The sequence below is a fragment of the Henckelia pumila genome, chromosome 4 (genome assembly GCF_033568475.1).
Source record: "Henckelia pumila isolate YLH828 chromosome 4, ASM3356847v2, whole genome shotgun sequence".
NCBI lineage: Eukaryota > Viridiplantae > Streptophyta > Magnoliopsida > Lamiales > Gesneriaceae > Henckelia > Henckelia pumila.
In genome coordinates this window covers 197,785,335-197,813,259 of record NC_133123.1, presented here as the reverse complement: position 1 = coordinate 197,813,259, position 27,925 = coordinate 197,785,335, and the positions used below count along the sequence as shown (strand labels likewise).

The window sequence follows — 27,925 nt, the reverse complement described above, 5'->3', positions numbered from 1 at the left end:
TAAGTCATTTAATTCAAATATAACATTTGGTTGAATGTGTTAAATTAGTTGTTTGAATGTGTTAAATCAGTTGGTTAGATGTAAAATATAAAAGTATGCTTATATTTTAGTCGGTTAATAAAAGTATTTCAGTCGATTCAATGTGTATATTCAGTCGGTTAATGCTTATATTTCTGGCGGAATAAAAAATTTCAATTGGTTCATTGTGTTTAATAAGTCGGTTTATAAAGGTATTTTAGTTGGTTCAATTTGTTTAATCAGTCGGTAAATGCAAATATATCATTTGGTTAAATTTAAAAGCAGTCGGTTAATTCAAATATAATAGTTGGTTGAATGTGTTAAATCAGTTGGTTAAATGTAAAATATAAAAGTATGCTTATATTTCAGTCGGTTAATAAAAGTATTTCAGTCGGTTTTAAGTGTATATTCAGTCGGTTAATGCTTATATTTCAGGCGGAATAAAAAATTTCAATTGGTTCATTGTGTTTAATAAGTTGGTTTATAAAGGTATTTCAGTTGGTTCAATGTGTTTAATCAGTCGGTAAATGAAAATATATCATTTGGTTAGATTTAAAAGCAGTCGGTTAATTCAAATATAATAGTTGGTTGAATGTGTTAAATCAGTTGGTTTAATGAAAAATATAAAAGTATGCTTATATTTCAGTCGGTTAATAAAAGTATTTCAGTCGGTTCAATGTGTATATTCAGTCGGTTAATGCTTATATTTCAGGCGAAATAAAAAATTTTAGTCGGTTAATGATAAGGGTCGTTTCAAAGGAAATGACTTATGCTTATATTTATCGTGTATTCAATCAGCCAATTTCCACAAAATTAATCATTCTGAATTCCATCACAGCAACATCAGTCCAAAAACCATCACATCAATAACATCTTCCAACTACACAAATAGATCGACAAAATAATTCCAAATATATAATGTGACGCCCGGGGCTGAAGAGGCAGGGAGTGATCGCCGGTGCCAAGAGGTTGCACGGACAATGAGCGGCTCCTGGTAGGCTTCTAGGCGGAGGGAGACATGAATGAACCGATCCCGTGCCGGAATGAGAGAGATTCTGAGACTGTGTAGGTATGGGACTACATTGTTGAGGAGGGCTTAAAAAATTTCATATGTACTATTCATATCAATAAGGTGCGTCTTCTTTTCGGGAGCTCATCACATAAGAACTCCAAAGTTAAGAGTGCTTGACTTTGGGGCAATTATAGGATGGGTGACCCCCTGGAAAGTTTCTCAGGGTGCGTGTGAGTGAGGACATAAGCACGCTGAAAAGACACGTCTTGATATAGTGGGCCTTTACAAATGGTATCAAAGCCGATCTCTCTTAGTACGGTATGGTTCGGGGACGAACCAAGCGGAAGCTGGTGGGCATGTGACGCCCGGGGCTGAAGAGGCAGGGAGTGATCGCCGGTGCCAAGAGGTTGCACGGACAATGAGCGGCTCCTGGTAGTCTTCTAGGCGGAGGGAGACATGAATGAACCGATCTCATGCCGGAATGAGAGGGATTCTGAGATTGTGTAGGTATGGGACTACATGGTTGAGGAGGGCTTAAAAGATTTCATATGTACTATTCATATCAAGAAGGTGCGTCTTTTTTTCGGGAGCTCATCACATACGAACTCCAAAGTTAAGCGTGCTTGACTTGGGGCAATTATAGGATGGGTGAACCCCTGGAAAGTTTCTCAGGGTGCGTGTGAGTGAGGACATAAGAACGCTGAAAAGACACGTCTTGATATAGTGGGCCTTTACATATAACATCAGTGCAAATCTATAAAATCCATTCACCATACTATACATATGTTGCTAAATATTTTCTATATGAATTCACAATATTATCATTCAATCCATATGGAGACTGCTGAGACAACTCCACCTCAAAAGTCTTCAGCATCCATGCACCGCAATCAGAACTGTAAAAATGAATTATTTTAGACTCCCGCAAAATATATTGAGTTCAAATGAAATGGTAAATTATGTTTTGTAATAAAAATTCAAGAAAATTCAAGAACATACATACCTGCTCATATTTTGCGTGAAATCTTTGGGGCGTTCAACTGTCCATATGTCTGGGATCTTGACTTTGCAATAATGTAGAAGATGTTGAACCACATATTCTACTAGATCAATATAAGAAGTCATTTCAGCATCGGTGTAACAACCGTGGTTGCAATCAAATATAGTGTTGATTCCATCCTTCACGTTCACTACAACTGCTACCCAATGTATAGGCAAATTCAATGGAATCAATATTGAATATGCATTTGCCCATGGTACTGAAGTCCAACGACGACAATATCCATCAACGTAGCCAAATAACTTCTTCCAATGCTATCTCTGAAATCATCACGAGCATTCCGATATGCAAAACCTATATCTTGAGAGAAATATGGACTCATGATGGCAACATCCTGTTTCACAAATGTGGGTATGTCTTTTGCAAGACAGATAATCCATACATGCTCTCGTATACATGCTGCATGTTATGGAAGCATATTATATATAAAAAAAATATTATGATTAGAACACGACTAGAAAAAATATCCTACTCACGCTTTCATCAAACCAGTGCCTCGGATTAAGAAGGTTTGTAAATCATGACTTGCCATATGATCCATATGTACATGATTTAAATCCATCATGTAATCTATCTACTTCTTTAGTGACAGTGGACAATACTTTCTTGATGGAAACACACTGCACTGGTTCAAATGAACCGGTGTAAGGACCGGTATATCCAAGTGCAGTCAAAGAAGGTGTCTCAGGTAGTTGTACAAATGGAGAGCGAAAAAATTGAGACTTTTTACTCCTTCGAGCATCTACATATGGAAAGAAAGTGTTTTAGATAGTGATTCATACCTTCAAAACTTAAATTCAAACAAATTATGACAAAGTATAATGCATACACTTTTGAACTGCAAGGGATGGTGTGATCTCCTTTGGTAATGCTTGATCATTCATAGCTGCATCATCATCAACTGTGATGAGATTTGCATCATCATGTTTGAATGAAATCTCCGTAGTAGCAGCATCTCGTTCATTCACACTACAACCAGAGATAAGATTCTTTTGAGACTCAACTACATCTAAAAGAAAGTAATGTATCATACACAAACAAACAAATGTTTCAAATATATAATTTCATGAATAAATGCACACATTACCATTTTTTTTCTTGGAACGCGTGTAGAAAATAATCTCTTTTCCAAATCTCTGTCGCTCATTGGAAGGTGGCTCGTCTATGATGAAACGAATTAATCAAGTTAAATAAAACTACGAAAATAGTTAAATTGAAGTTTGAAAATAAAGCATACGAGGTGGATCAAACAAAACATCTGGTTCATTGGTCACTTCATCATCGACCACCACTTGCTCACGACTAACTCCTTCATTCAAGTCTCGATCGACAAAAGTTGTTTCTTTGACTGTGTAATATATGATTTAAAAAATTAAATAATTGTAATTAAAATAAAAAAAAACATACTACAATTTGGATGTAAAAGAAAATATACCGAGAGATGTCAAAGGAGATGTTAATGGCGCCTCTTGCCCAAGAACCACTCCTTGATTGAAAAAAGGCGTCACCGGCTCATCTACAATTCAATCAATCATATTATTAAAAACAAATACATTATTATCTCTAACATTTTAAAATTCACAAAACTTACATTTGTGGGTCTTATTTCTTTTAGATCGTGCAAATATAGTGGTTGGTTCATTCGAACGCCTTTTGGATGAACTTGAAATGTCCTAAACTTGCATTACACGTTCAATCTTGCTATCCAAATTCGAAACCATATTTTCAACTCCACAAAATTTTTATCCATGTGCTCTTGTAAAGCTTTTACTTGTCTAATAATATTTGATTCACCGAGGACTTCAACTCGTTTAGCTTGATGAAATTGTTTTTTTGGTGCTTTCTTGGCTGAATCAATTTTAGAAGACCTTGTTGACTTATTTTTGAGACAAAGTTTACTTTCTTGATCTTCTTCTTTGGATTGTAGAGTCTCTTTAGATTCACAAAGAGCGGAATTCCTAATGCAATAAACAGATTTTCCTTCCAACAACAATGAATTGATAAATGACAAATCAGAATCTATGGAATCTTCAATGAAAATATTTCTAATGTAAGGAGCGGTAGATTCTTGATCTGTTGGTGACAAAATACTTCTAATAATCTGTAAATTTAACATATTTTAAATTAGTAAATAAATACATAGAACTTAATCATATAAATCAATCATATTTTGAATGCACTAACCTTTTTACCGCTTTTTGATGCATTTAAAATGTCAATATACCTAGGAGATCATTTTTTTGGCCATTTGTTTGGAATCCATTGGCACATGCGTGGTAGAGATGTATTGTCTCCTTATCTTTGTTTTGCAAATCGCTCTCCAATACCATAAACACATTCATATGCAAGAATCTAAATTCAAATTCAATTCAAAAATTATAAAACACATATAATCAATCATGTTATAAACATATGAAAAAATACAAAAATATTTACTTGCCTGTAGCGGATAAATAAATCCCACCATATCACGGGTTCCACTGTTCGAACGCTTAACGTTTCCTATTTTTTCGCTCAATACAACTTTTTTCTTCAAGTCACACTTCAAATCACGAATAGCTCGTTTGAAAGATATCGTACCCCAAGGATACTTATTAAAAGCATCAAAATCATCAATCAAGCTGAAATTTTTTTTATCAACTAGAGGATTCTTAACTGGCACTAGAGGCCACAATACACTACTGACAAAATACACACAAGCCATCTTCAACCCTCTCTATAGTCAACAACTCATCCACACTTTTCAACTCCTTCAACTTCATTTCAACTTCCATCAAAGAAACTTTATTTCTGCCTTGAAAATATCTATCACAAAAATCAGAGACTTCAAGTACTCTTCAGGAAAATTATCAGAACATTCCAACCCTGTTATCAATCCATACTCCATTCTAGAAAATCTTATTGGTCTATCATTCACAACAAAACATATTTCATCATCATCATCAGTTACATAAGTTTGTCTCATCATCATAAACCACAAAATCTGACTAGATAAATTATATTCTGCAGCATATTTGATCAAATTGCCAAACTGTGTTTGTTCAACCATGAATATCATTTCCTCCTCGTTCTAGCAATCTAATATGATCTCACTTACTTTCTGATATTTGGAATTTAAGCTAAATTTGCAACTAAAATAATTCTCCTCTGATAGTTGAGATTGAAGATTAACCTGCACAAAAAAATAAATCAAGTCAACTACTAATATCAATTAATTAAACAATCAATTATGTTCAAGTGATTTATAGAGAAATGTGAAAAATAAATAATTTTTATAACAAAAACGAACATACCCAAGTCTTTTGTGCAGTCATATCTGATATTATTTCTTCTATCAGCAAGAAGTTTCTACGAGAAGAGATCTTGATCGAAAAAATAAAAAAAACAATCAATTTCAAAATTGGTGGAGGATATTAAATATTTCATTTTAAAAAATTGAGTCGAAGAGTTAGGAAATGCATCTACTAAAGATCGAGTCAAAAATATCTTAAAAGACAACCAACACATTACATTGATTTCAAAGAACAACCAAAACCATCCAAATATTCATCACACATACAGACAGATGCTTACAACTTTGAGTTTGGTACTGTCTAATCAATACCCATTTCACCTTTATGAATTAGGAATAATGAGATTTAAAAAACTGTAATAATTATCTAACAATGTAATTCTCACAATCACAATCACAACCACAATCACATAAGTTTTCCTAGCCAATTTCACATAAATATCATACACCATTAAATAAAGAGCAAAATATTTTCAAAACAAACGGTATATTTTGGAATGTTTCATGTCCTATCTTGGTAGATAGCCATAGTCCACATAAACACACAATTCTCCAACAATCAAGCACCATAAGCTGCAAGAAATCTTTTCACAAGCGTTATCACCATACCTGACAGAGGAAGAATGCGTTTAATATTAGTGCATTTTGAACCTCAAGTAGTCCATTTATTGTTTCAGGATTGCCTCCACTCTAAGAGATGAACGAAAAGTGGCAGGTCAGCAGCATACAAAATAGTTCTAACCAGACAAGCAATTTGACAATGGAAAGATAGATGATACATTTGAAACTACAATGACAAGTGCCGATGCTAGCTCAGAGCCAAGTTGCGAGATTTGATGATCGATTCCAGCTGTATCTGTATTGTCAATGAATCTTATCTGCAAATATTATGATTAGACAAAATTAGGAGGACAAAACATAACACAAAAACAACCAAAATCTATCACAAATGAATTTCAATAGGTCAAAGAAAACAATCAAACCCGAGGGTTCTTAGAGATACTGATAATTGATGAACTCCCACTAAATCAACTATCCACTGAATGTGCTAAACATGGTGAACTTTAAAAATAGGGAAGAAGGGCTGCCGCTGTGGCAACGGGCAGGGCGTGGCACCGGGAACAAATAGGGATGAGACGAGGGTAGGGTTTGGCAGCTGGCAGAAGAGGGAAAAAGGATTGGGTGTGGCAGCAGGCAAGAAGAGGGAAACGAGAAGAGGGAGTAACGAACAGAAGAGGGAAATATGTTGGTCACAGGTGGAGAGTAGTTGGGTGTGGCAACAGACTAGAAGAAGAAGAAAGCGGGAAGAGAGAAGAAGAGGAGAGTTAGAGAATAATAAATGAGGGTTTATCGGATTGTATTAGTTGGGAAAGCTTAAGCAAGAGGGTAAATAAGGAATTTGTCCTAGTAGGTCTATTTTCTTAAATGAAAATGTAGAGAGGCTTATTTCTCTAAATTTTTCTTTGACATATTCATTGTATTGAAATATTTATTTCAGTCGGTTACATTATATAATACAGTCAATTGAAAGCATTAAATCAATTGGTTAACTTTCAGTAGGTTAAACCATATATTACAGTCGGGTATTAACATTCAATTAGTTGGTTAATTTCAATAGGTTATTTATTATTATTTTATTTTAAAAATATATTTTGTGAATTGAGATTTGATTCAAATTTTAATTAATTTTGATGGTTGAGTGGAAGAGTAACTTGATATTTCATTCAGTTTGTTGAAACATTTATTTCAGTAGGTTTAGTTATATATTACAGTCGGTTGCAAGAATAAAATCGGTTGGTTGTATTTCAGTAGGTTAAGATTTATATTAAAGTCGGTTAATAACATTCGATTAGTTTATTAATTTTCAGTTGGTTATTTATTATTCTTTTATTTTTTGTAACAGATTTTGTGGACCGAGATATGATTCAAATCTTAATTAATTTTGGTGGCGAGTGGAAGGCTGACGGTGAACATAAATATTCATGGTGTGATGAAAGTAATTCGGGATGACATGCTATATCTATTGATGAGAGTAATGTGAGTATTGAAGATGTTGAATATGCAATTTTTGAGACAGTTCAATTGGATAGGCATGATAGAGTTTTGAAGCTAAGTTACTTGCCAAAATTTGAGGCATGCAATCCGAGACCAATATATATAAAAAGCTCACGTGCATTGGCAACATATCTGTCTTTTGGCGTTTCAAATGTTAAACCTTTGCTTCATGTTGAATTGATAGAAACAAGTGGCTTCAGAACCACTAATGAAACAAATGATAATGCTAGAGATGTTGAAGTTTGTAAAGATCTTAATGATGAGAGGGTTGCCAATTATGATACTAAAATATATGGTGGTGGTAAGAGAACCTATGATGAATATTTTGACGGGGTATTTTTTTAAAATGAGTTAGACGATGGAATGAATGAACATGAATTTTTGATGGATGACACAAGAGATATTGATAATGCGGTGACCGAAATAGTTGAGCTTGTTATGAGTGAAGAGAATCGTGTTGATGAGCTTACATTGTGTACTCCAAGAAATACACGAGTTGAATCTTCTTATCATGAAGAGAATCATGTTGATGAGCGTATATTGTGTACAAAACAAAATACACAAATCCGAGATGTTTAAGGGAATGCGACTTATTCATTTAATGATTTGTCTAACTTTTTTGCCGGCCAGGAGTTTGAGAGCAAGGATGAATTTCAAACAGAGTTGTTCAAGACTTGTTTAAATGCCTCATTTGAAATAGATGTTCGAAAATCCAACAAAAAAGTTTATGATGTTAGATGTGTGACACCGAGCTGCAGTTGGAAAATACGTGCATCACAAATAAAGTGAAACGACCCTAACTCTCTAATAAATAAATATGCGGAAAATTTTTTTTTTTTTTATACTACTAAATAAATATATGTACATATATGCCCATACATATATGCACTAAATAAAATACTTAAAAATAAAAGGCATTCTTTAAATTAAATAAATATCTGAGTCAACCCTATAATTTAAAATATACTGCATAAATAAAATAAAATAAATAAAAATTGTGTGCATGCACTAAAAATACTTAATAAAATATTCAAACATCTCAACCCATAAAAATATTAAAAATGTATCACATGACATCATGCACGGTGACTCAGAAGCTGTCACGGTCACGGGGCTACTGCAGCGCTGCTCATACGTCCTCACCACCGGTAGGAGTAACCTGCTCCTCTACGTACTCACCTGCACCATATCAGTGTAGTGAGCCTAGAGGCCCAACATGCATACTAACAAGGGTTTAAAATAATTTAAACCAATTTATTACTAATACATACATATACATGAATGAGCATGCTTAAAAATTACATAACATAAATTACATAAATAAACATACATAACATACATAATATCATACATACATGAGTTGTTGAGCGTTTATTTTCTTAACATCGAATGGTCCTATCCGTAAGTGTGACCCATAGTGCGACTGATCAGTCTAAGAAACCATCGTACGAGGCTGGTGGCGAACCACCCATACATAAATGGCAGAAAACTGCCCATACATAAATGGCAGAAACTGCCCATACATAAATGGCCACACCACTTCAATTTTCACCTAAAATATTTTATTTGCTCAACCATAGAAATTAAATCATAACATAAAAATTGATTTCATGAATGCATGTACTTAAATAAATTGTGTGTCCTTCATATATATTTAATTTAATTTTCTTACTAACATATAAATATTAAAATAACTTAAATGCATAAAAATAATTAAATATATAATCAGGACACATGCAATTTTCTCATGGTTTGATACAGCTGCTGGCCCTAGACATGCAAGCCCAATAACTTAAGACTTGGCCCATAAATCAACCAAAGCCCATTAAGACTAACTTAGGCCCAATAACACTGACACTGGCCCAATGGGCCCAAAAGCCCAATAACAGGCCCAATAACTTTCATGGGCTCCCAAGCCCATAAAAATTTCTGGCCAACTTAAAAATTTAAATAAAATTTATTACAAGCCCATAAATAAATAAATTAACCCTAAATAATTTAATGGAGCCCAAATAAATTAAATGGTACTAATTAAATTTTGAGAATTTAATTAGTCCATTAAATTCCTAATTAACTTAAAAACTTAAAAATAAAAATACCCGAGCCCATATAAAATAACCCGGACCCGGACCCAATTAACTTAACCCATATTATTTTAGACCCGACCCGGACCATATGACCCGACCCGGACCCACCATAAACCCTAGAACCCGAAACCTAACCTATCCTTCTTTCCCTTCCTCCTCGGCTGCGCGAGCAGCAGGCCTTCACGGCCTGCTGCAGCCCAGCTCCGGCCACCGTGGCCGGAGCCCCGCCGGCAGGACCTTCCCAGGGTCCTGCCGGTTCGAACCACCCCCTGGTCCGAACCCCATGCTGCCCCCTTAGCCTACCCCGAACCCTCTTCCACCATAACCTAAACTGCGCAGAAAAATGGCCGATCATGGTTCAGTTCGAACCAGCCCGGTCCTAGCCCATTCCAGCCCTTGTCCGACCCTACCATTCGACCTTAGGGACCCCAAAGAACCCCTCTAACCGTGGACCAGCAGCCCACCTAGCCATGGACATGAAAACGTGAGCATGCAATCACAATGTCAAAACCGAGAGCATTAGAGGAGGAAAAATCGAAAAGTTTGCTGTCAAATATATCGATTCTGATGTTACACACCCACACGCATACATACACTGATATAGGTTTGAAAAGTGAAGAAAATCATGCCTTTCACCGTAGGTATTGATTTAACACGCGTAGGAAGGACTTCGGGACGACGGGACGACTTCGGCTTGCTTGGAACCTTGAAAACCGACCTCCTATGTTGTTTTAGGGCTGAAGACCGATTGGAGAAGATGATGAATGGTTGGGGTGGGTGTCGGCTGATGGAGGAGGAGAGGCGTAGGGTTTGATAGTTTAGGTTTAGCTTTTTAGGTTAATTAGAATTTAATTAGGATAATAACTTAATTAGAAATATATTATACCATAAAACACTTATTTAAAAAAATCCTTAATAACAAAAGTAATCTGATGGGAAAAATAAATCCCAAAATATTAGAGTAGGGAATTTTTTAAAAATACTAAAAAGTCAATATTTTGACTAATTTTGGATAAAAAATGACCCCTAAAATTAAATAAAATTAAATACTTAAAATTTTGAGATAATAAAATTCAAAATAATATTTTAAGGCTCCAAAAAGGCTCCTAAAATAATTTGGCTAGAAAGTTGTCATCTTGTCCGTCCACGGTCCCGTCTACGCGATTAAATAATAAAAATACTAAAAATCATAAAAATCACTAATTATGGGTTAAATGCTTAAAAATAAATTAAATCATGCATAAATAATTCACATAATTATTTAACCCATAAATCATAAATTTAAATAATTAAATATCCTAATTATGCAGGCGGATTTATGTAATTAAAAATACCGGGTGTTACAATTCTCCCCCCCTTAAATTGAATTTCGTCCTCGAAATTAAAGTACTTACCCGAACAACTCCGGGTAGCGAGTCCTCATATCCTCCTCGGTCTCCCAAGTAGCTTCCTCCTCCGAGTGATTCAGCCACTGGACTCTGACCATCGGTATGACCCGCGTCCTAAGCCTCCGCTCCTCTCTAGCCAAGATCCGCACTGGTCTCTCCTCGTATACAAGATCTGGTGGCAACTGTAAGGGCTCGAAATCCAACACATGCGACGGGTTGGAGACATATCTCCGAAGCATGGACACATGGAAAACGTTGTGCACTGCCGCTAGCCCCGGTGGTAGAGCTAAACGGTAGGCCAATGTGCCAACTCTCTCCAAGATCTCGAATGGCCCTATATATCTCGGATTAAGCTTGCCTCTCCGTCCAAAACGCGCTACTCCCTTCATAGGTGACACCTTCAGAAATACGTGATCACCGACTGCGAACTCCAAATCGCGTCGTCTGGCATCTGCATAACTCTTCTGCCGACTCTGCGCTGTCCTCATCCTGTCTCGAATCTGCGTCACTATGTCAGCTGTCTGCTGCACAATCTCCGGACCCAACAAAATCCGCTCGCCAACCTCATCCCAATGCACCGGAGATCTGCATCTCCTCCCATAAAGTGCTGCATATGGAGCCATACCTATAGACGACTGAAAGCTGTTGTTATAGGTAAACTCCACTAATGGCAGTCTAGTCTCCCAAGATCCTCGAAAATCGATGACACAAGCTCTCAAAAGATCCTCGAGAACCTGGATCACTCTCTCGGACTGACCATCTGTCTGGGGATGAAATGCTGTACTGAACAAAAGTCTAGTCCCCAAAGCTGTGTGCAGACTCTTCCAAAACGCTGAGGTGAACCTCGGATCCCTGTCTGACACGATTGACACTGGTATGCCATGCAGTCTAACAATCTCTCTGACGTAAAGCTCTGCATACTGTGTCAAAGTGTAAGTAGTTCTTACCGGCAAGAAATGAGCTGACTTGGTGAGTCTATCCACAATCACCCAAATCGCTGTACACCCTCTGGTACTCCTCGGTAAGCCAACCACAAAGTCCATCGTAATATTCTCCCACTTCCATTCCGGAATAGGGAGAGGTCTAAGAAGTCCCGCTGGACGCTGATGCTCTGCTTTGACTTGCTGACAAGTCAAGCACTCTGACACCACTCTCCCGATGTCACTCTTCATCCCGGGCCACCAATACAATAACTGTAAGTCTCGGTACATCTTCGTACTTCCGGGGTGAATGGAGTACGGAGATGCATGAGCCTCTGCTAGAATCTCGGCTCTCAACTGATCAACGTTCGGTACCCACATCCTCCCACGGTACTGAACGATGCCATCCTCCACTGTATACAAGAGATTACCTCTGGCCTCATCTCTCTGTCTCCATCGCTGTAGCTCCTCATCAGTGGACTGTCCCTCTCTAATCCAATCTCTCAACACTGGCTGCACCGTCAACACTGACAAACTTGGTGCATGGCCCCTCGGATAGCACTCCAAACCAAATCTCTGAATCTCGGTCTGTAGTGGTAACTGTGCAGTCAAACATGATACCACTGACGACTTTCGACTCAAAGCATCTGCCACTACATTAGCCTTACCCGGATGGTAGCTAATGTCACAGTCGTAGTCCTTAACAAGCTCAAGCCATCTGCGCTGCCTCATGTTCAACTCCTTCTGGGTGAAGAAGTACTTGAGGCTCTTGTGATCGGTGAAAATCTTGCACTTCTCGCCGTAAAGATAGTGCCTCCAGATTTTCAACGCAAAAACCACTGCTGCAAGCTCCAAATCATGCGTCGGATAGTTCTGCTCATGAATCTTCAACTGTCGCGACGCATATGCGATAACTCTGCCACTCTGCATAAGTACTGCGCCCAAACCAAGCTTGGACGCGTCGGTGTACACCACTAACTCCTCATGTGGCACTGTCATAGCTAACACAGGTGCTGAAGTAAGTGCATCCTTCAGCTGATCAAAACTCCTCTGACAATCTGGACTCCAACTATACTTCGCGTTCTTCTTGGTCAAGGAAGTCAAGGGTACTGCAATAGAGGAAAAACCCTTGATGAACTTCCTATAGTATCCTGCTAAACCCAAGAAGCTACGAATCTCCGAAGCATTCTTTGGAATCCCCCAATCCTTCACTGCCTGCACCTTGGACTGATCCACTGCAATCCCATCTCTAGAAATAATGTGGCCTAAAAACGCCACCTGCTCCAACCAAAACTCACACTTACTGAACTTTGCAAACAGTCGATGCTCCCTCAAAGTCTGCAAGGCTGTATGCAAATGCTGTGTATGCTCCTCAATGCTCCTCGAGTAGATCAATATGTCATCAATAAATACAATGACAAACTGATCTAGATACGGCTGGAAGACACGATGCATGAGATCCATAAAAACTGCTGGAGCATTGGTCAACCCAAAGGGCATCACCAAAAACTCATAGTGTCCATACCGTGTCCTAAAGGCAGTCTTAGACACGTCTGAATCTCTGACTCTCAGCTGATGGTAACCAGATCGCAGATCGATCTTGGAGAATACCGAAGCTCCCTGCAACTGATCGAATAAATCCTCTATCCTCGGTAGTGGATACTTATTCTTCACTGTGACTCTGTTGAGCTCTCGGTAGTCAATGCACAATCTCATGCTGCCGTCCTTCTTCTTCACAAACAACACTGGAGCTCCCCATGGAGAAAAGCTAGGACGAACAAAGCCCTTCTCCAACAACTCCTGAATCTGCTCCTTCAACTCTCTCATCTCTGTAGGAGCAAGTCGATACGGTGCCTTAGAGATAGGCACAGTATCCGGCAACAACTCAATACTGAACTCCACCTCCCTCACTGGTGGAACTCCTGCAACATCGTCAGGAAAAACATCTGGATAGTCACGTACCACCTCTATATCTGATAACGATCTGCTAGAAACATCTGAGGTAGTGACCACACTAGCCAGAAAACCCTGACATCCACTGCGCAACAGTTTCCTCGCACGGACAAGTGATATCATCTGAGGAATACTGCTAGACTGAGATGCAAAGAAAGTAAACATCTCACCTCCTGCTGGCTTCACTGATACTGTCCTACGTCGGAAATCAATCGAAGCTCCATTAACTGCTAGCCAGTCCATACCCAAAATCAAGTCAAACCCAGTCAATGGAAGAACCACTAGATCTGCTCGAATGGAGTGTCCCTGCAACTCCAATGCCAGATCCCTGATGACACTAGTGGTAGTGATAATCTGTCCGGATGGCATGGTAACATCGTAACCACTGTCTACAACCTCTGGTGTAATGCCTATCCGTCTGATAAAATCCCGGGAGATAAACAAATGCGTGGCTCCTGAATCTAGCAACGCAAACGTGGAGTTGCCTCCAACTAGAATTCTCCCTGCACGCAGAAGATTCCCAACAATTCATACCACTATGCTCCCAAGGTTAAAACACTAAAATCCTTAATTCTAATCACAAAGAAACAAAATTCTTATTCTAGCATGCTGATAATTAAACTCATGTAACAGGCATTCAGATATAATCGCAATAAACAAAAACAAGGAATTGAAAAAGTTCTAGGGGTTAGGTATACCAGTGATCAAGGAGGTATCTGGGTCTGCCTCCTCTGCCTGCATCACATATACTCGCCCACTGACATTCTGCCTCTGCGGGCAGTTGGCAATCTGATGCCCTGGCTCCTTGCAGCGATAGCAGACTCCTGCTCCCAATAGACACTGCCCGGAATGCATCTTCTGGCACTTCGGACACACTGGATATCTCCCTGGAGTAGGGGCCTCACCCCTAGTCTGCTGCTGTGGCTTCCCCTGAGGCCTCTGCTGATTCGGGCCCTTAGATGGCCCTGTAGACTGCTTCTTCGCAGGTGGCTGCGAAGATGCTCGCTGATACCCTGTCTGCACAAACTGCCTCTTACCCTGCTGCTCTCTCTGTATCTCCCTCCGTCCCTCCTCGGAACGCAAGGCCCTGCTGACTGCAGACTCATAGGTAAAGACGTCTGTCATACGTACGTCATGTCTAATCTCAGCCCTCAGGCCCTCAACAAACTGTCGCAGCTTCTCCTGCGGACTATCAGCAATCATGGGCACAAAATGACAGCCCCTCTCATACTGGCTCACATACTCAACCACAGATCTGTCCCCCTGACGGAGACTCATGAACTCTCGGATCATGCGACTGCGCACATCCTCAGTGAAATATTTGGCGTAGAAGATACGCCTGAACTCAGCCCATGTCAGTGTAGGTAGATGGACTCCTCTGACTGCACCCTCCCACCAAAGGGCTGCATCGCCTCGCATCATGTAAGTAGCACAGCTCACCCTGTCGGCGTCTGTGATCCCCATATAGTCGAAGATGGACTCAAGAGAGCGAATCCATCCCTCAGCCACCAAAGGATCGGTGGTCCCCAAAAACTCCTTAGGCCCCTTCTTCTGGAACCTCTCTGCGACGTCCTCCTCGTGGGACAGTCTGGGACGGGCAGCCTGCTGCTCCAGCAAGGTAGTAATACCCGCCATCATCGTGGCACTGGCCTGCTCCAGTGCTGTCATGGGGTGCTGTTGAGGTGGCGGTGGAGGTGGAGGTCTCCCACGTCGGTTCACTTGTCTGGGAGGCATTCTGCACCACCACATATTTATTTACGTAAATCGCCATGCATAACTAAGTGTTTAAAATTAAGGCTAACTTTAAATTCTAGAAATTAAATCATACTATAAACATTTAAAACTTACAGACCGGTAGCGTGGATTTCTGAGCTCGCATAGCAGTTATGACCCCTCCAAGGACCGTGCTCTGATACCAACTGAAACGACCCTAACTCTCTAATAAATAAATATGCGGAAATTTTTTTTTTTTTTTATACTACTAAATAAATATATGTACATATATGCCCATACATATATGCACTAAATAAAATACTTAAAAATAAAAGGCATTCTTTAAATTAAATAAATATCTGAGTCAACCCTATAATTTAAAATATACTGCATAAATAAAATAAAATAAATAAAAATTGTGTGCATGCACTAAAAATACTTAATAAAATATTCAAACATCTCAACCCATAAAAATATTAAAAATGTATCACATGACATCATGCACGGTGACTCAGAAGCTGTCACGGTCACGGGGCTACTGCAGCGCTGCTCATACGTCCTCACCACCGGTAGGAGTAACCTGCTCCTCTACGTACTCACCTGCACCATATCAGTGTAGTGAGCCTAGAGGCCCAACATGCATACTAACAAGGGTTTAAAATAATTTAAACCAATTTATTACTAATACATACATATACATGAATGAGCATGCTTAAAAATTACATAACATAAATTACATAAATAAACATACATAACATACATAATATCATACATACATGAGTTGTTGAGCGTTTATTTTCTTAACATCGAATGGTCCTATCCGTAAGTGTGACCCATAGTGCGACTGATCAGTCTAAGAAACCATCGTACGAGGCTGGTGGCGAACCACCCATACATAAATGACAGAAAACTGCCCATACATAAATGGCAGAAACTGCCCATACATAAATGGCCACACCACTTCAATTTCCACCTAAAATATTTTATTTGCTCAACCATAGAAATTAAATCATAACATAAAAATTGATTTCATGAATGCATGTACTTAAATAAATTGTGTGTCCTTCATATATATTTAATTTAATTTTCTTACTAACATATAAATATTAAAATAACTTAAATGCATAAAAATAATTAAATATATAATCAGGACACATGCAATTTTCTCATGGTTTGATACAGCTGCTGGCCCTAGACATGCAAGCCCAATAACTTAAGACTTGGCCCATAAATCAACCAAAGCCCATTAAGACTAACTTAGGCCCAATAACACTGACACTGGCCCAATGGGCCCAAAAGCCCAATAACAGGCCCAATAACTTTCATGGGCTCCCAAGCCCATAAAAATTTCTGGCCAACTTAAAAATTTAAATAAAATTTATTACAAGCCCATAAATAAATAAATTAACCCTAAATAATTTAATGGAGCCCAAATAAATTAAATGGTACTAATTAAATTTTGAGAATTTAATTAGTCCATTAAATTCCTAATTAACTTAAAAACTTAAAAATAAAAATACCCGAGCCCATATAAAATAACCCGGACCCGGACCCAATTAACTTAACCCATATTATTTTAGACCCGACCCGGACCATATGACCCGACCCGGACCCACCATAAACCCTAGAACCCGAAACCTAACCTATCCTTCTTTCCCTTCCTCCTCGGCTGCGCGAGCAGCAGGCCTTCACGGCCTGCTGCAGCCCAGCTCCGGCCACCGTGGCCGGAGCCCCGCCGGCAGGACCTTCCCAGGGTCCTGCCGGTTCGAACCACCCCCTGGTCCGAACCCCATGCTGCCCCCTTAGCCTACCCCGAACCCTCTTCCACCATAACCTAAACTGCGCAGAAAAATGGCCGATCATGGTTCAGTTCGAACCAGCCCGGTCCTAGCCCATTCCAGCCCTTGTCCGACCCTACCATTTGACCTTAGGGACCCCAAAGAACCCCTCTAACCGTGGACCAGCAGCCCACCTAGCCATGGACATGAAAACGTGAGCATGCAATCACAATGTCAAAACCGAGAGCATTAGAGGAGGAAAAATCGAAAAGTTTGCTGTCAAATATATCGATTCTGATGTTACACACCCACACGCATACATACACTGATATAGGTTTGAAAAGTGAAGAAAATCATGCCTTTCACCGTAGGTATTGATTTAACACGCGTAGGAAGGACTTCGGGACGACGGGACGACTTCGGCTTGCTTGGAACCTTGAAAACCGACCTCCTATGTTGTTTTAGGGCTGAAGACCGATTGGAGAAGATGATGAATGGTTGGGGAGGGTGTCGGCTGATGGAGGAGGAGAGGCGTAGGGTTTGATAGTTTAGGTTTAGCTTTTTAGGTTAATTAGAATTTAATTAGGATAATAACTTAATTAGAAATATATTATACCATAAAACACTTATTTAAAAAAATCCTTAATAACAAAAGTAATCTGATGGGAAAAATAAATCCCGAAATATTAGAGTAGGGAATTTTTTAAAAATACTAAAAAGTCAATATTTTGACTAATTTTGGATAAAAAATGACCCCTAAAATTAAATAAAATTAAATACTTAAAATTTTGAGATAATAAAATTCAAAATAATATTTTAAGGCTCCAAAAAGGCTCCTAAAATAATTTGGCTAGAAAGTTGTCATCTCGTCCGTCCACGGTCCCGTCTACGCGATTAAATAATAAAAATACTAAAAATCATAAAAATCACTAATTATGGGTTAAATGCTTAAAAATAAATTAAATCATGCATAAATAATTCACATAATTATTTAACCCATAAATCATAAATTTAAATAATTAAATATCCTAATTATGCAGGCGGATTTATGTAATTAAAAATACCGGGTGTTACATAAAGAATTCATCACGATTCTCGATACGTGTTTATCGCAACGTCCATACTTGTGACCTTTCACATCGGAGGAAAAATCATCGGCAAGCAACTTCAGACTTTGTAGAAAATATTTTGGTTGAAAATTTTAAAGGACAACTCAGCTTGCCTGAACCAAAAGCCATTATCACGATGATGCAATAAATGTGTTGAAATTAGTTATTTCCAAGCATGGAGGGAAAGACAAGTTGCTTTGGATAAGTTACTTGGAAATCCTGAAGAGAGTTATAGAATTTTGCCTTCGTATTTGCATATGGTGAAGCAAGTGAACAAAAACTCAATAATTGATTTGGTGACAGATTCAACGGGTAGATTTAAATATATGTTTCTAGCATATAGGGCATGCATTGATGGATTTCGTAGAATGAGAAAAGTTATATATGTTGATGGAACATTTTTGAAGTGCAAATATAGAGGTTGTTTACTTGTTGCTACTGCACAAGATGGTGACTTTCATCAGTATCCTATAGCATGGGCCATTGTTGATTCCGAGAATAATGATTCGTGGGCTTGGTTTTTGCAAAAATTAAAGGAGTTTATTCATGATGATCCCGACTTGGTAATCATTTCTGACAGACGTATATCTATTAATAATGCTGTCCGTACTGTATATGATCATGCGTCACATGTACATTGCTCGTGACATATTTCACAAAATCTTAAGAGAATGTCTGGCGGAAAAGATGGGATTGATTTGTTTATGAGAACAACATATGCATACAAACTATCCGAATTTGAAGAGTTGTACAGATGTTTGAGAGAAAGGTATCCTAACATTGCATCGTATCTCGAAATGCATTCATCTCTTGACAAATGGTCTAGAGCTCATTCTCCCTGTGCTAGATACAATATAATGATGACAAATGGAGTGGATTCAATAAATGCAATACTTAAAAAAGAAAGAGAGTTACCTGTTGTAGCGTTGTTGGATGAAATTCACAAATTAACTTCAAAGTGGTTCAACAAGCCTCGAAATGCAGCAGGTTAAGTCGGTTAATAAAATTATTTCAGTCTGTTAAGTGTGTTTATTCAGTAGGTTGATGCGTATATTGTAGTCGGATAAGTGTGTTTAATCGGTAGGTTTATGCTTATATTTCAGTCGGCAAAATTATTTCAGTCGGTTGTGTGTTTAATTAGCGGGTTTATGATTATATTGCAGTCGGAAAATAAAATTATTTCAGTTGGTTAAGTGTGTTTAATCAGTAGGTTTTATACTTATATTTCAGTCTGTTAAGCGTGTTTATTCAGTAGGTTTATGCGTATATTTCAGTCGAAAAATAAAATATTTAAGTTGGTTAAGTATGTTTAATTAACAGGTTCAGTTACGACGACACTTACTCATTCGACAGAGGCTATCTTGAGAGCTAATTTTACATTTTCACAACGTCTAAAAGCATCTCAGCTGAATGCATTTGAGTATCATGTATTTGGTGATGGGAGAATTAAGTTGTTAACTTATCTGAAAAATCTTGTAGTTGCCGAGTGTTTCAAGTTGATAAACTCCCATGTGCTCATGCAATTGCAGCAATTTATGGGGCAAAATTAGATTTGTATGACTATTTCTTGCCCTACTACTCGTCTCAAATGTGGGCTCTCGCTTATGTCGGTACTATATATCTGGTGCCTATTGCAAGTGAATGGAACATTCCAGATAATCTTCGATATGATGTACTTCCCCTGGACGTCAAGAGGAAACGTGACAGAGCACAAAAAGAAAGAATACCCTCTATTGGAGAGTTTGGTCGGAAGAGGAGTAAAAAATGTGGTGTGTGTCATGAATCAGGCCATTATCGAAAAAAATGCCCACATAGACAGACTGATATGTAAACAATTTGTTTAGTTTCTTGTTTAAAATGTTGTATTTGGATGTTGATTAGTTTTTTTCGAGTAGGTTGTATTTTGTAAACATGTTATCAAACTTTGTATTGGCAAATGATCTAATTTTTCTTACAATCAGTCGGTTAATGCAAATATATCAATTGGTTGGATGTGTGAAATCAGTCAGTTACTGTACATATATCAGGTGGTTCAATGTATTTAATCAGTTGATTAATGCAAGTTCAATGTATTTAATCAGTCGGTTAACGCAAATATATCAATTTTTTGAATGTGTTACATCAGTCGGTTATTGTACATATCGGGTGGTTCAGTGTATTTTATCAGTCGGTTAATGCAAATATATCAGTTGGTTGGATGTGTGAAATCAGTCAGTTACTGTACATATATTGGGTGGTTCAATGTATTTAATCAGTCGGTTAATGCAAGTTTAATGTATTTAATTAGTCGGTTAATGCAAATATATTAGTTTTTTGAATGTGTTACATCAGTCTGTTATTGTACATATTGGGTGGTTCAGTGTATTTAATCAGTCGGTTAATGCAAATATATCAGTTGATTAGATGTAAAATCAGTCGGTTAATGAAAATATATCAGTTGGTTGAATGTGTTACATCGGTCGGTTATTGTATATATCTTCAATGTATTTAATCAGTTGGTTAATGCAAATATAACAGTTGGTTAGATGTAAAATCAGTCGATTAATGCAAATATATCAGTCGGTTTCACCATCACAAATCTTTAGTATTAATCAGTCTATGTAGGTCATTAAAGTATTTTAGTTGGTTCAATGTGTTAATCATATTTCAGTTGGTTCAATGCCTTGATATCATAACTATATAATATAGAAGTATGTTACACGATTTACATATGATAATATGATGTACAATCACACTTCAATTGGCTGAATCCTACATGTCAGTTAGTTCAATGTTATAAAAATTTGCTACATTTGATATATTATTAGTTTCTTATGTCCGTCGATGCGAACGAAAAAAGATTGTCCGAACTTTTGTAATTATATTTTAACTTCGTAAACTATATTTTCAATTGATTCAATGAGATATATCAAATAGTTCAATGTGTTTATTCAGTCTGTTTTAATTGGTTCAACGTGGTAATCAATCATTTATGCCTATGATCTATTAAGCATGTCTTTTCAAAGAATAATATATGATGTAGAAGCAAATATTACAATTCGTGATTGTCAATGATTATTAGTTAAAACTACAATCAATCGGTTTATATTATTATCAGTCGGTTTATAAGTATGTTTCAGTCGGTTTATGCCTATGTCGGCCATTAAAATATTTTAGCTGGTTCAATGTGTTTAATAAGTCGGTTAATTCAAATTTAACAGTTGGTTGAATGTGTTAAATCAGTTGGTTAGATGTAAAATATAAAAGTATGCTTATATTTCAGTCGGTTAATAAAAGTATTTTAGTCGGTTCAATGTGTATATTCAGTCAGTTAATGCTTATATTTCAGGCGTAATAAATAATTTCATTTGGTTCATTGTGTTTAATAAGTCGGTTAATAAAAGTATTTCAGTTGGTTCAATGTTTTAATCAGTCGGTAAATGCAAATATATCATTTGGTTAGCTTTAAAATCAGTCGGTTAATTCAAATATAACAGTTGGTTGAATGTGTTAAATCAGTTGGTTAAATGTAAAATATAAAAGTATGCTTATATTTCAGTCGGTTAATAAAAGTATTTCAGTCGGTTTAATGTGTATATTCAGTCGGTTAATGCATATATTTCAGGCGAAATAAAAAATTTCAATTGGTTCATTGTGTTTAATAAGTCGGTAAATAAAGGTATAGGTATGGCAACGGGGCGGGTTCGGTCAAACCCGAGACCCGCCCCGCCACCCCGTGGACCCGGCGGGTCCAATCCGGGTTAAACCCGTTGGACCCGCCAAATTAAATATAATTTAAATTTTATTAAATAAAAAATTTAAATAAATTAAAAATTAACAAAAAAATCATTAAATTTATTTTTCAAATTTATATTAATAATATTTTTGGACAAAAAAGTATTCTTACAAGTTAAAATATATCATTTTTAATTTAAATAATAATTAATAATAAAGAAAAAATCATAATATTATATTTTTATATTAAAAATATAATAATATTAAAATTATTTAAATCCAAAAATATTATAAACTTAAATTAGGGATAAAGTATTGATAATGTAATATAAATAATATAATTATATATTATTAATATATATACATATATATTTTATATTTATATTTAATATATATATTTTTTGCGGGGCGGGTCCGGCCAAACCCGGGACCCACCCCAGACCCGCATATGGACCCTCTTTGCCGGTTCTAGACCCGCCCCACCGGGCCGGGTTCAATGAGGGGTCGGGTTTAGACCCAACCTATTGTCATCCCTATAAAATTATTTCAGTTGGTTCAATGTTTTAATCAGTCGGTAAATGCAAATATATTATTTTGTTAGATTTAAAATCAGTCGGTTAATTCAAATATAACAGTTGGTTGAATGTGTTAAATCAGTTGGTTAAATGTAAAATATAAAAGTATGCTTATATTTTATTCGGTTAATAAAAGTATTTCAGTCGGTTCAATGAATATATTCAGTAGGTTAATGCTTATATTTCAGGTGGAATAAAAAATTTCAATTGGTTCATTGGGTTTAATAAGTCGGTTAATAAATGTATTTCAGTTGGTTCAATGTTTTAATCAGTCATTTTGCTAGATTTAAAATCAGTCGGTTAATTCAAATATAACAGTTGGTTGAATGTGTTAAATCAGTTGGTTAAATGTAAAATATAAAAGTATGCTTATATTTCAGTCGGTTAATAAAAGTATTTCAGTCGGTTCAATGTGTATATTCAGTAGGTTAATGCTTATATTACAGGCGGAATAAAAAATTTCAATTAGTTCATTGTGTTTAATAAGTCGGTTTATAAAGGTATTTCAGTTGGTTCAATGTGTTTAATCAGTTGGTAAATGCAAATATATCATTTGGTTAGATTTAAAATCAGTTGGTTAATTCAAATATAATAGTTGGTTGAATGTGTTAAATCAGTTGGTTAAATGTAAAATATAAAAATATGCTTATATTGCAGTCGGTTAATAAAAGTATTTCAGTCGGTTCAATGTGTATATTCAATCGGTTAATGCTTATATTTCAGGCGGAATAAAAAATTTCAGTTGGTTAATGATAAGGGTTGTTCAAAAGAAAATGTCTTATGCTTATATTTATAGTGTATTCAATCAACCAATTTTCACAAAATTAATCATTCTGAATACCATCACATCAACATCAGTCCAAAAACCATCACATCAATAACATCTTCCAACTACACAAATAGATCGACAAAATAATTCCAAATATATAATATCAATGCAAATCTTTGAAATCCATTCACCATACCATACAGATATTGCTAAATATTTTCTATATGAATTCACAATATTATCATTCAATCCATATGGAGACTTCTGAAACAACTCCACCTCAAAAGTCTTCAGCATCCATGCACCGCAATCAGAACTGTAAAAATGAATTATTTTAGACTCCCGCAAAATATGTTGAGTTCAAATGAAATGGTAAATTATGTTTTGTAATAAAAATTCTAAAAAATTCAAGAACATACATACCTGCTCATATTTTGCGGGAAATCTTTGGGGCGTGCAACTGTCCATATGTCAGGAATCTTGACTTTGCAATAATTTAGAAGATGTTGAACCACATATTTTACTGGATCAATATAGAAGTCATTTCAGCATCGGTGTAGCAGCCGTGGTTGCAATCAAATATAGTGTTGATTCCATCCTTCACGTTCACTACAACTGATACCCAATGTATAGGCAAATTCAATGGAATCAATATTGAATATGCATTTGCCCATGGTACTGAAGTCCAAAGACGACAATATCCATCAACGTAGCCAAATATCTTCTTCCAAGTGCTATCGCTGAAATCATCACGAGCATTCCAATAAGCAAAACCTATATCTTGAGAGAAATATGGACTCATGATGGCAACATCCTGTTTCACCAAATGTGGTATGTATTTTGCAAGACAGATAATCCATACATTCTCTCGTATACGTGCAGCATGTTATGGAAGCATATTATATATAAAAAAAATATTATGATTAGAACACGACTAGAAAAAATATCCTACTCACGCTTTCATCAAGCCAGTGCCTCGGATTAAGAAGGTCCGTAAACCATGACTTGCCATATGATCCATATGTACATGCTTTAAATCCATCATGTATTCTATCTACTTCTTTAGTGACAGTGCACAATACTTTCTTGATGGAAACACACTGCACTTGTTCAAATGAACCGTTGTAAGGACCGGTATATCCAAGTGCAGTCAAAGCAGGTGTCTCAGGTAGTTGTACAAATGGAGAGCGACAAAATTGAGACTTTTTACTCCTTCGAGCATCTACATATGGAAAGAAAGTGTTTTAGATAGTGATGCATACCTTCAAAACTTAAATTCAAACAAATTATGACAAAGTATAATGCATACACTTTTGAACTGCAAGGGATGGTTTGATCTCCTTTGATAATGCTTGATCATTCATAGCTGCATCATCATCAACTGTGATGACATTTGCATCATCATGTTTGAATGAAATCTCCGTAGTAGCAACATCTCGTTCATTCACACCACAACCAGAGATAAGATTCTTTTGAGACTCAACTACAGCTAAAAGAAAGTAATGTATCATACACAAACAAACAAATGTTTCAGATATATAATTTCATGAATATTTGCACACATTACCATTTTTTTTCTTGGAACGCGTGTAGAAAATAATATGTTTTCCAAATCTCTGTCGCTCGTTGGAAGGTGGCTTGCCTATGATGAAACGAATTAATCAAGTTAAATAAAACTACGAAAATAGTTAAATTGAAATTTGAAAATAAAGCATACGAGGTGGATCAAACAAAACATCTGGTTCATTGGTCACTTCATCATCGACCATCACTTGCTCACGACTAACTCCTTCATTCAAGTCTCGATCGACAAAAGTTGTTTCTTTGACTGTGTAATCTATGATTAAAAAATTAAATAATTGTAATTAAAATAAAAAAAACATACTACAATTTGGATGTAAAAAAAAATATACCAAGAGATGTCAAAGGAGATGTTAATGGCGCCTCTTGCCCAAAAACCACTCATTGATTGAAAAAAGGCATCACCGGCTCATCTACAATTCAATCAATCATATTATTAAAAACAAATACATTATTATCTCTAACATTTTAAAATTCACAAAACTTACATTTGTGGGTCTTCTTTCTTTTAGATCGTGCAAATACAGTGGTTGGTTCATTCGAACGCCTTTTGGATGAACTTGAAATGTCCAAAACTTGCATTACACGTTCAATCTTGCTATCCAAATTCGAAACCATATTTTTCAACTCCACAAAATTTTTATCCATGTGCTCTTGTAAAGCTTTTACTTGTCTAATAATATTTGATTCACCGAGGACTTCAACTCGTTTAGCTTGATGAGATTGTTTTTCTGGTGCTTTCTTGGATGAATCAATTTTAGAAGACCTTGTTGACTTATTTTTGAGACAAAGTTTACTTTCTTGATCTTCTTCTTTGGATTGGAGAGTATCTTTAGATTCACAAAGAGCGGGATTCCTAATGCAATAAACATATTTTCCTTCCAACAACAATGAATTGATAAATGACAAATCAGAATATATGGAATCTTCAATGAAAATATTTCTAATGTAAGGAGCGGTAGATTCTTGATCTGTTGGTGACAAAATACTTCTAATAATCTTTAAATTTAACATATTTTAAATTAGTAAATAAATACATAGAACATAATCATACAAATCAATCATATTTTGAATGCACTAACCTTTTTACCGCTTTTTGATGCATTTAAAATGTCAATATACCTAGGAGATCCTTTTTTTGGCCATTTGTTTGAAATCCATTAGCACATGCGTGGTAGAGATGTATTGTCTCCTTTATTTGTTTTGCAAATCGCTCTCCAATACCACAAACACATTCATATGCAAGAATCTAAATTCAAATTCAATTCAAAAATTATAAAACACATATAATCGATCATGTTAGAAACATATGGAAAAATACAAAAATATTTATTTGCCTGTAGCGGATAAATGAATCCAACCATATCATGGGTTCCACTTTTTGAACGCTTACCGTTTCCTATTTTTTCGCTCAATACAACTTTTTTCTTCAAGTCACACTTTAAATCACGAATTGCTCCTCTGAAAGCTATTGTACCTCAAGGATACTTATTAAAAGCATCAAAATCATCAATCAAGCTGAAATTTTTTTTATCAACTAGAGGATTTTTAACTAGCGCTAGAGGCCACAGTACACCACAAACGAAGTAAAAACAAGCCATCTTCACTCTCACTATACTCAACAACTCATTCATACTTTTTAAGTCTTTCAACTTCATTTCAACTTCATTCACAGAAACTTTATTACTGCCTTGAAAATATTCACCACAAAAATTAGAGACCTCTACTTCTTCTTCAGGAAAATTATCAGAACAATCCAACCCTGTTATCAATGCTTACTCCATTCTAGAAAATCTTATTGGTCTATCATTCACAACAAACCACATTTCATCATCATTGGTTACATACGTTTGTCTCATCACCAAAAACCACAATATCTGACTCGATAAATTGTAATCTGCAGCATACTTGATCAGATTGCCAAATTGTGTTTTTAAACCATGAATATCATGTCCTCCTTGTTCAAGCAATCTAATATAATCTCACTTACTTTTTGATATTTGGAATGTAAGCTAAACTTGCAGCTAAAATATTTCTCCTCTGATATTTGAGATTGAAGATTAACCTACACAAAAAAATCAATCAAATCAGCTACTAATATCAATTAATTAAACACTCAGTTTTGTTAAAATTTCAAGTGATTTATATAGCAATATGAAAAATAAATATTTTTTATAACAAAAACGAACATACCCAAGTCTTTTGTGCAATCATATTTGATATTCTCTGTTCTATGACTTCTATCTGCAAGGAGTATCAAGGAGAAAATATCTTGATAGAAAAAAAAAACAATCAACTTCAAAATTGGTGGATGACATTAAATATTTGATATTAAAAGATAGAGTCGAAAGGTCAGGAAATGCATCTAATAAAGATCGAGTCGAAAGAATAGTAACTGCCTAACAATATATTTCACACAATCACAATCACAATCAAATAGTTTCTTCTAGCCAATTTCACATAAATATCAGACATCATTATATAAAAAACAACATATTTCCAAAACAACAGTATATTTGGCAAATGTTTGATGTCTTGTCTTGGTAGATAGCCATATTCCACATGTCCATACATTTTCAACAGTCAAGTACCATAAGCTGCAATAAATATTTTCACAAGCCTTATCAACATACTTGGGGCTGACAGTAACTTACTCCTAAAAAATTTACTAAGATGACAATGACTTGATAAAGATCATAAAATAATCCAACGATAAAATTAGGACAAAAAAATATTTGATAGCTTCTTACTATAAAATCACGAGTCTTGATAGTTTGTTAATAGAAAAATAACAATACACTTAGTGAATTAAGCTATTTCAAAAATAACATCATCAATATCATTAATTTATTACACAAACCCCAAAAACAGCAGAAATAATGATAAGAAAAAATATACTAA

The 27,925-nt window shown here is 36.2% G+C and overlaps 1 protein-coding gene across 1 annotated transcript; it reads right to left on the bottom strand.

Moving 5' to 3' along the window:
- Nucleotides 1-1,805: 1,805 nt before the first annotated feature.
- Nucleotides 1,806-26,217, bottom strand: LOC140862568 (uncharacterized). The gene is made up of 8 exons (XM_073265594.1): nt 26,107-26,217; nt 25,513-26,023; nt 3,527-3,606; nt 2,920-3,031; nt 2,693-2,832; nt 2,334-2,424; nt 2,034-2,229; nt 1,806-1,926 (listed from the first exon to the last, which is right to left on the bottom strand). Exons 2-8 carry the CDS (start codon nt 25,670-25,672, stop codon nt 1,806-1,808), a joined length of 900 nt encoding a protein of 299 aa, XP_073121695.1. The 5' UTR covers nt 25,673-26,023; nt 26,107-26,217.
- Between the last annotated feature and the right edge of the window lie 1,708 nt (nt 26,218-27,925).

What these genes read in the sequence shown, in the direction of transcription:
- LOC140862568 (XM_073265594.1), bottom strand. Translation starts at nt 25,672, where the DNA reads ATGGATAAAAATTTTGTGGAGTTGAAAAATATGGTTTCGAATTTGGAT. An exon ending in ATCCCTTGCAGTTCAAAAGT is followed by an intron (nt 2,833 to 2,919) that starts GTATGCATTATA and finishes TTCCATATGTAG; the next exon opens with ATGCTCGAAGGAGTAAAAAG. An exon ending in TTCACGCAAAATATGAGCAG is followed by an intron (nt 1,927 to 2,033) that starts GTATGTATGTTC and finishes TCATTTTTACAG; the next exon opens with TTCTGATTGCGGTGCATGGA.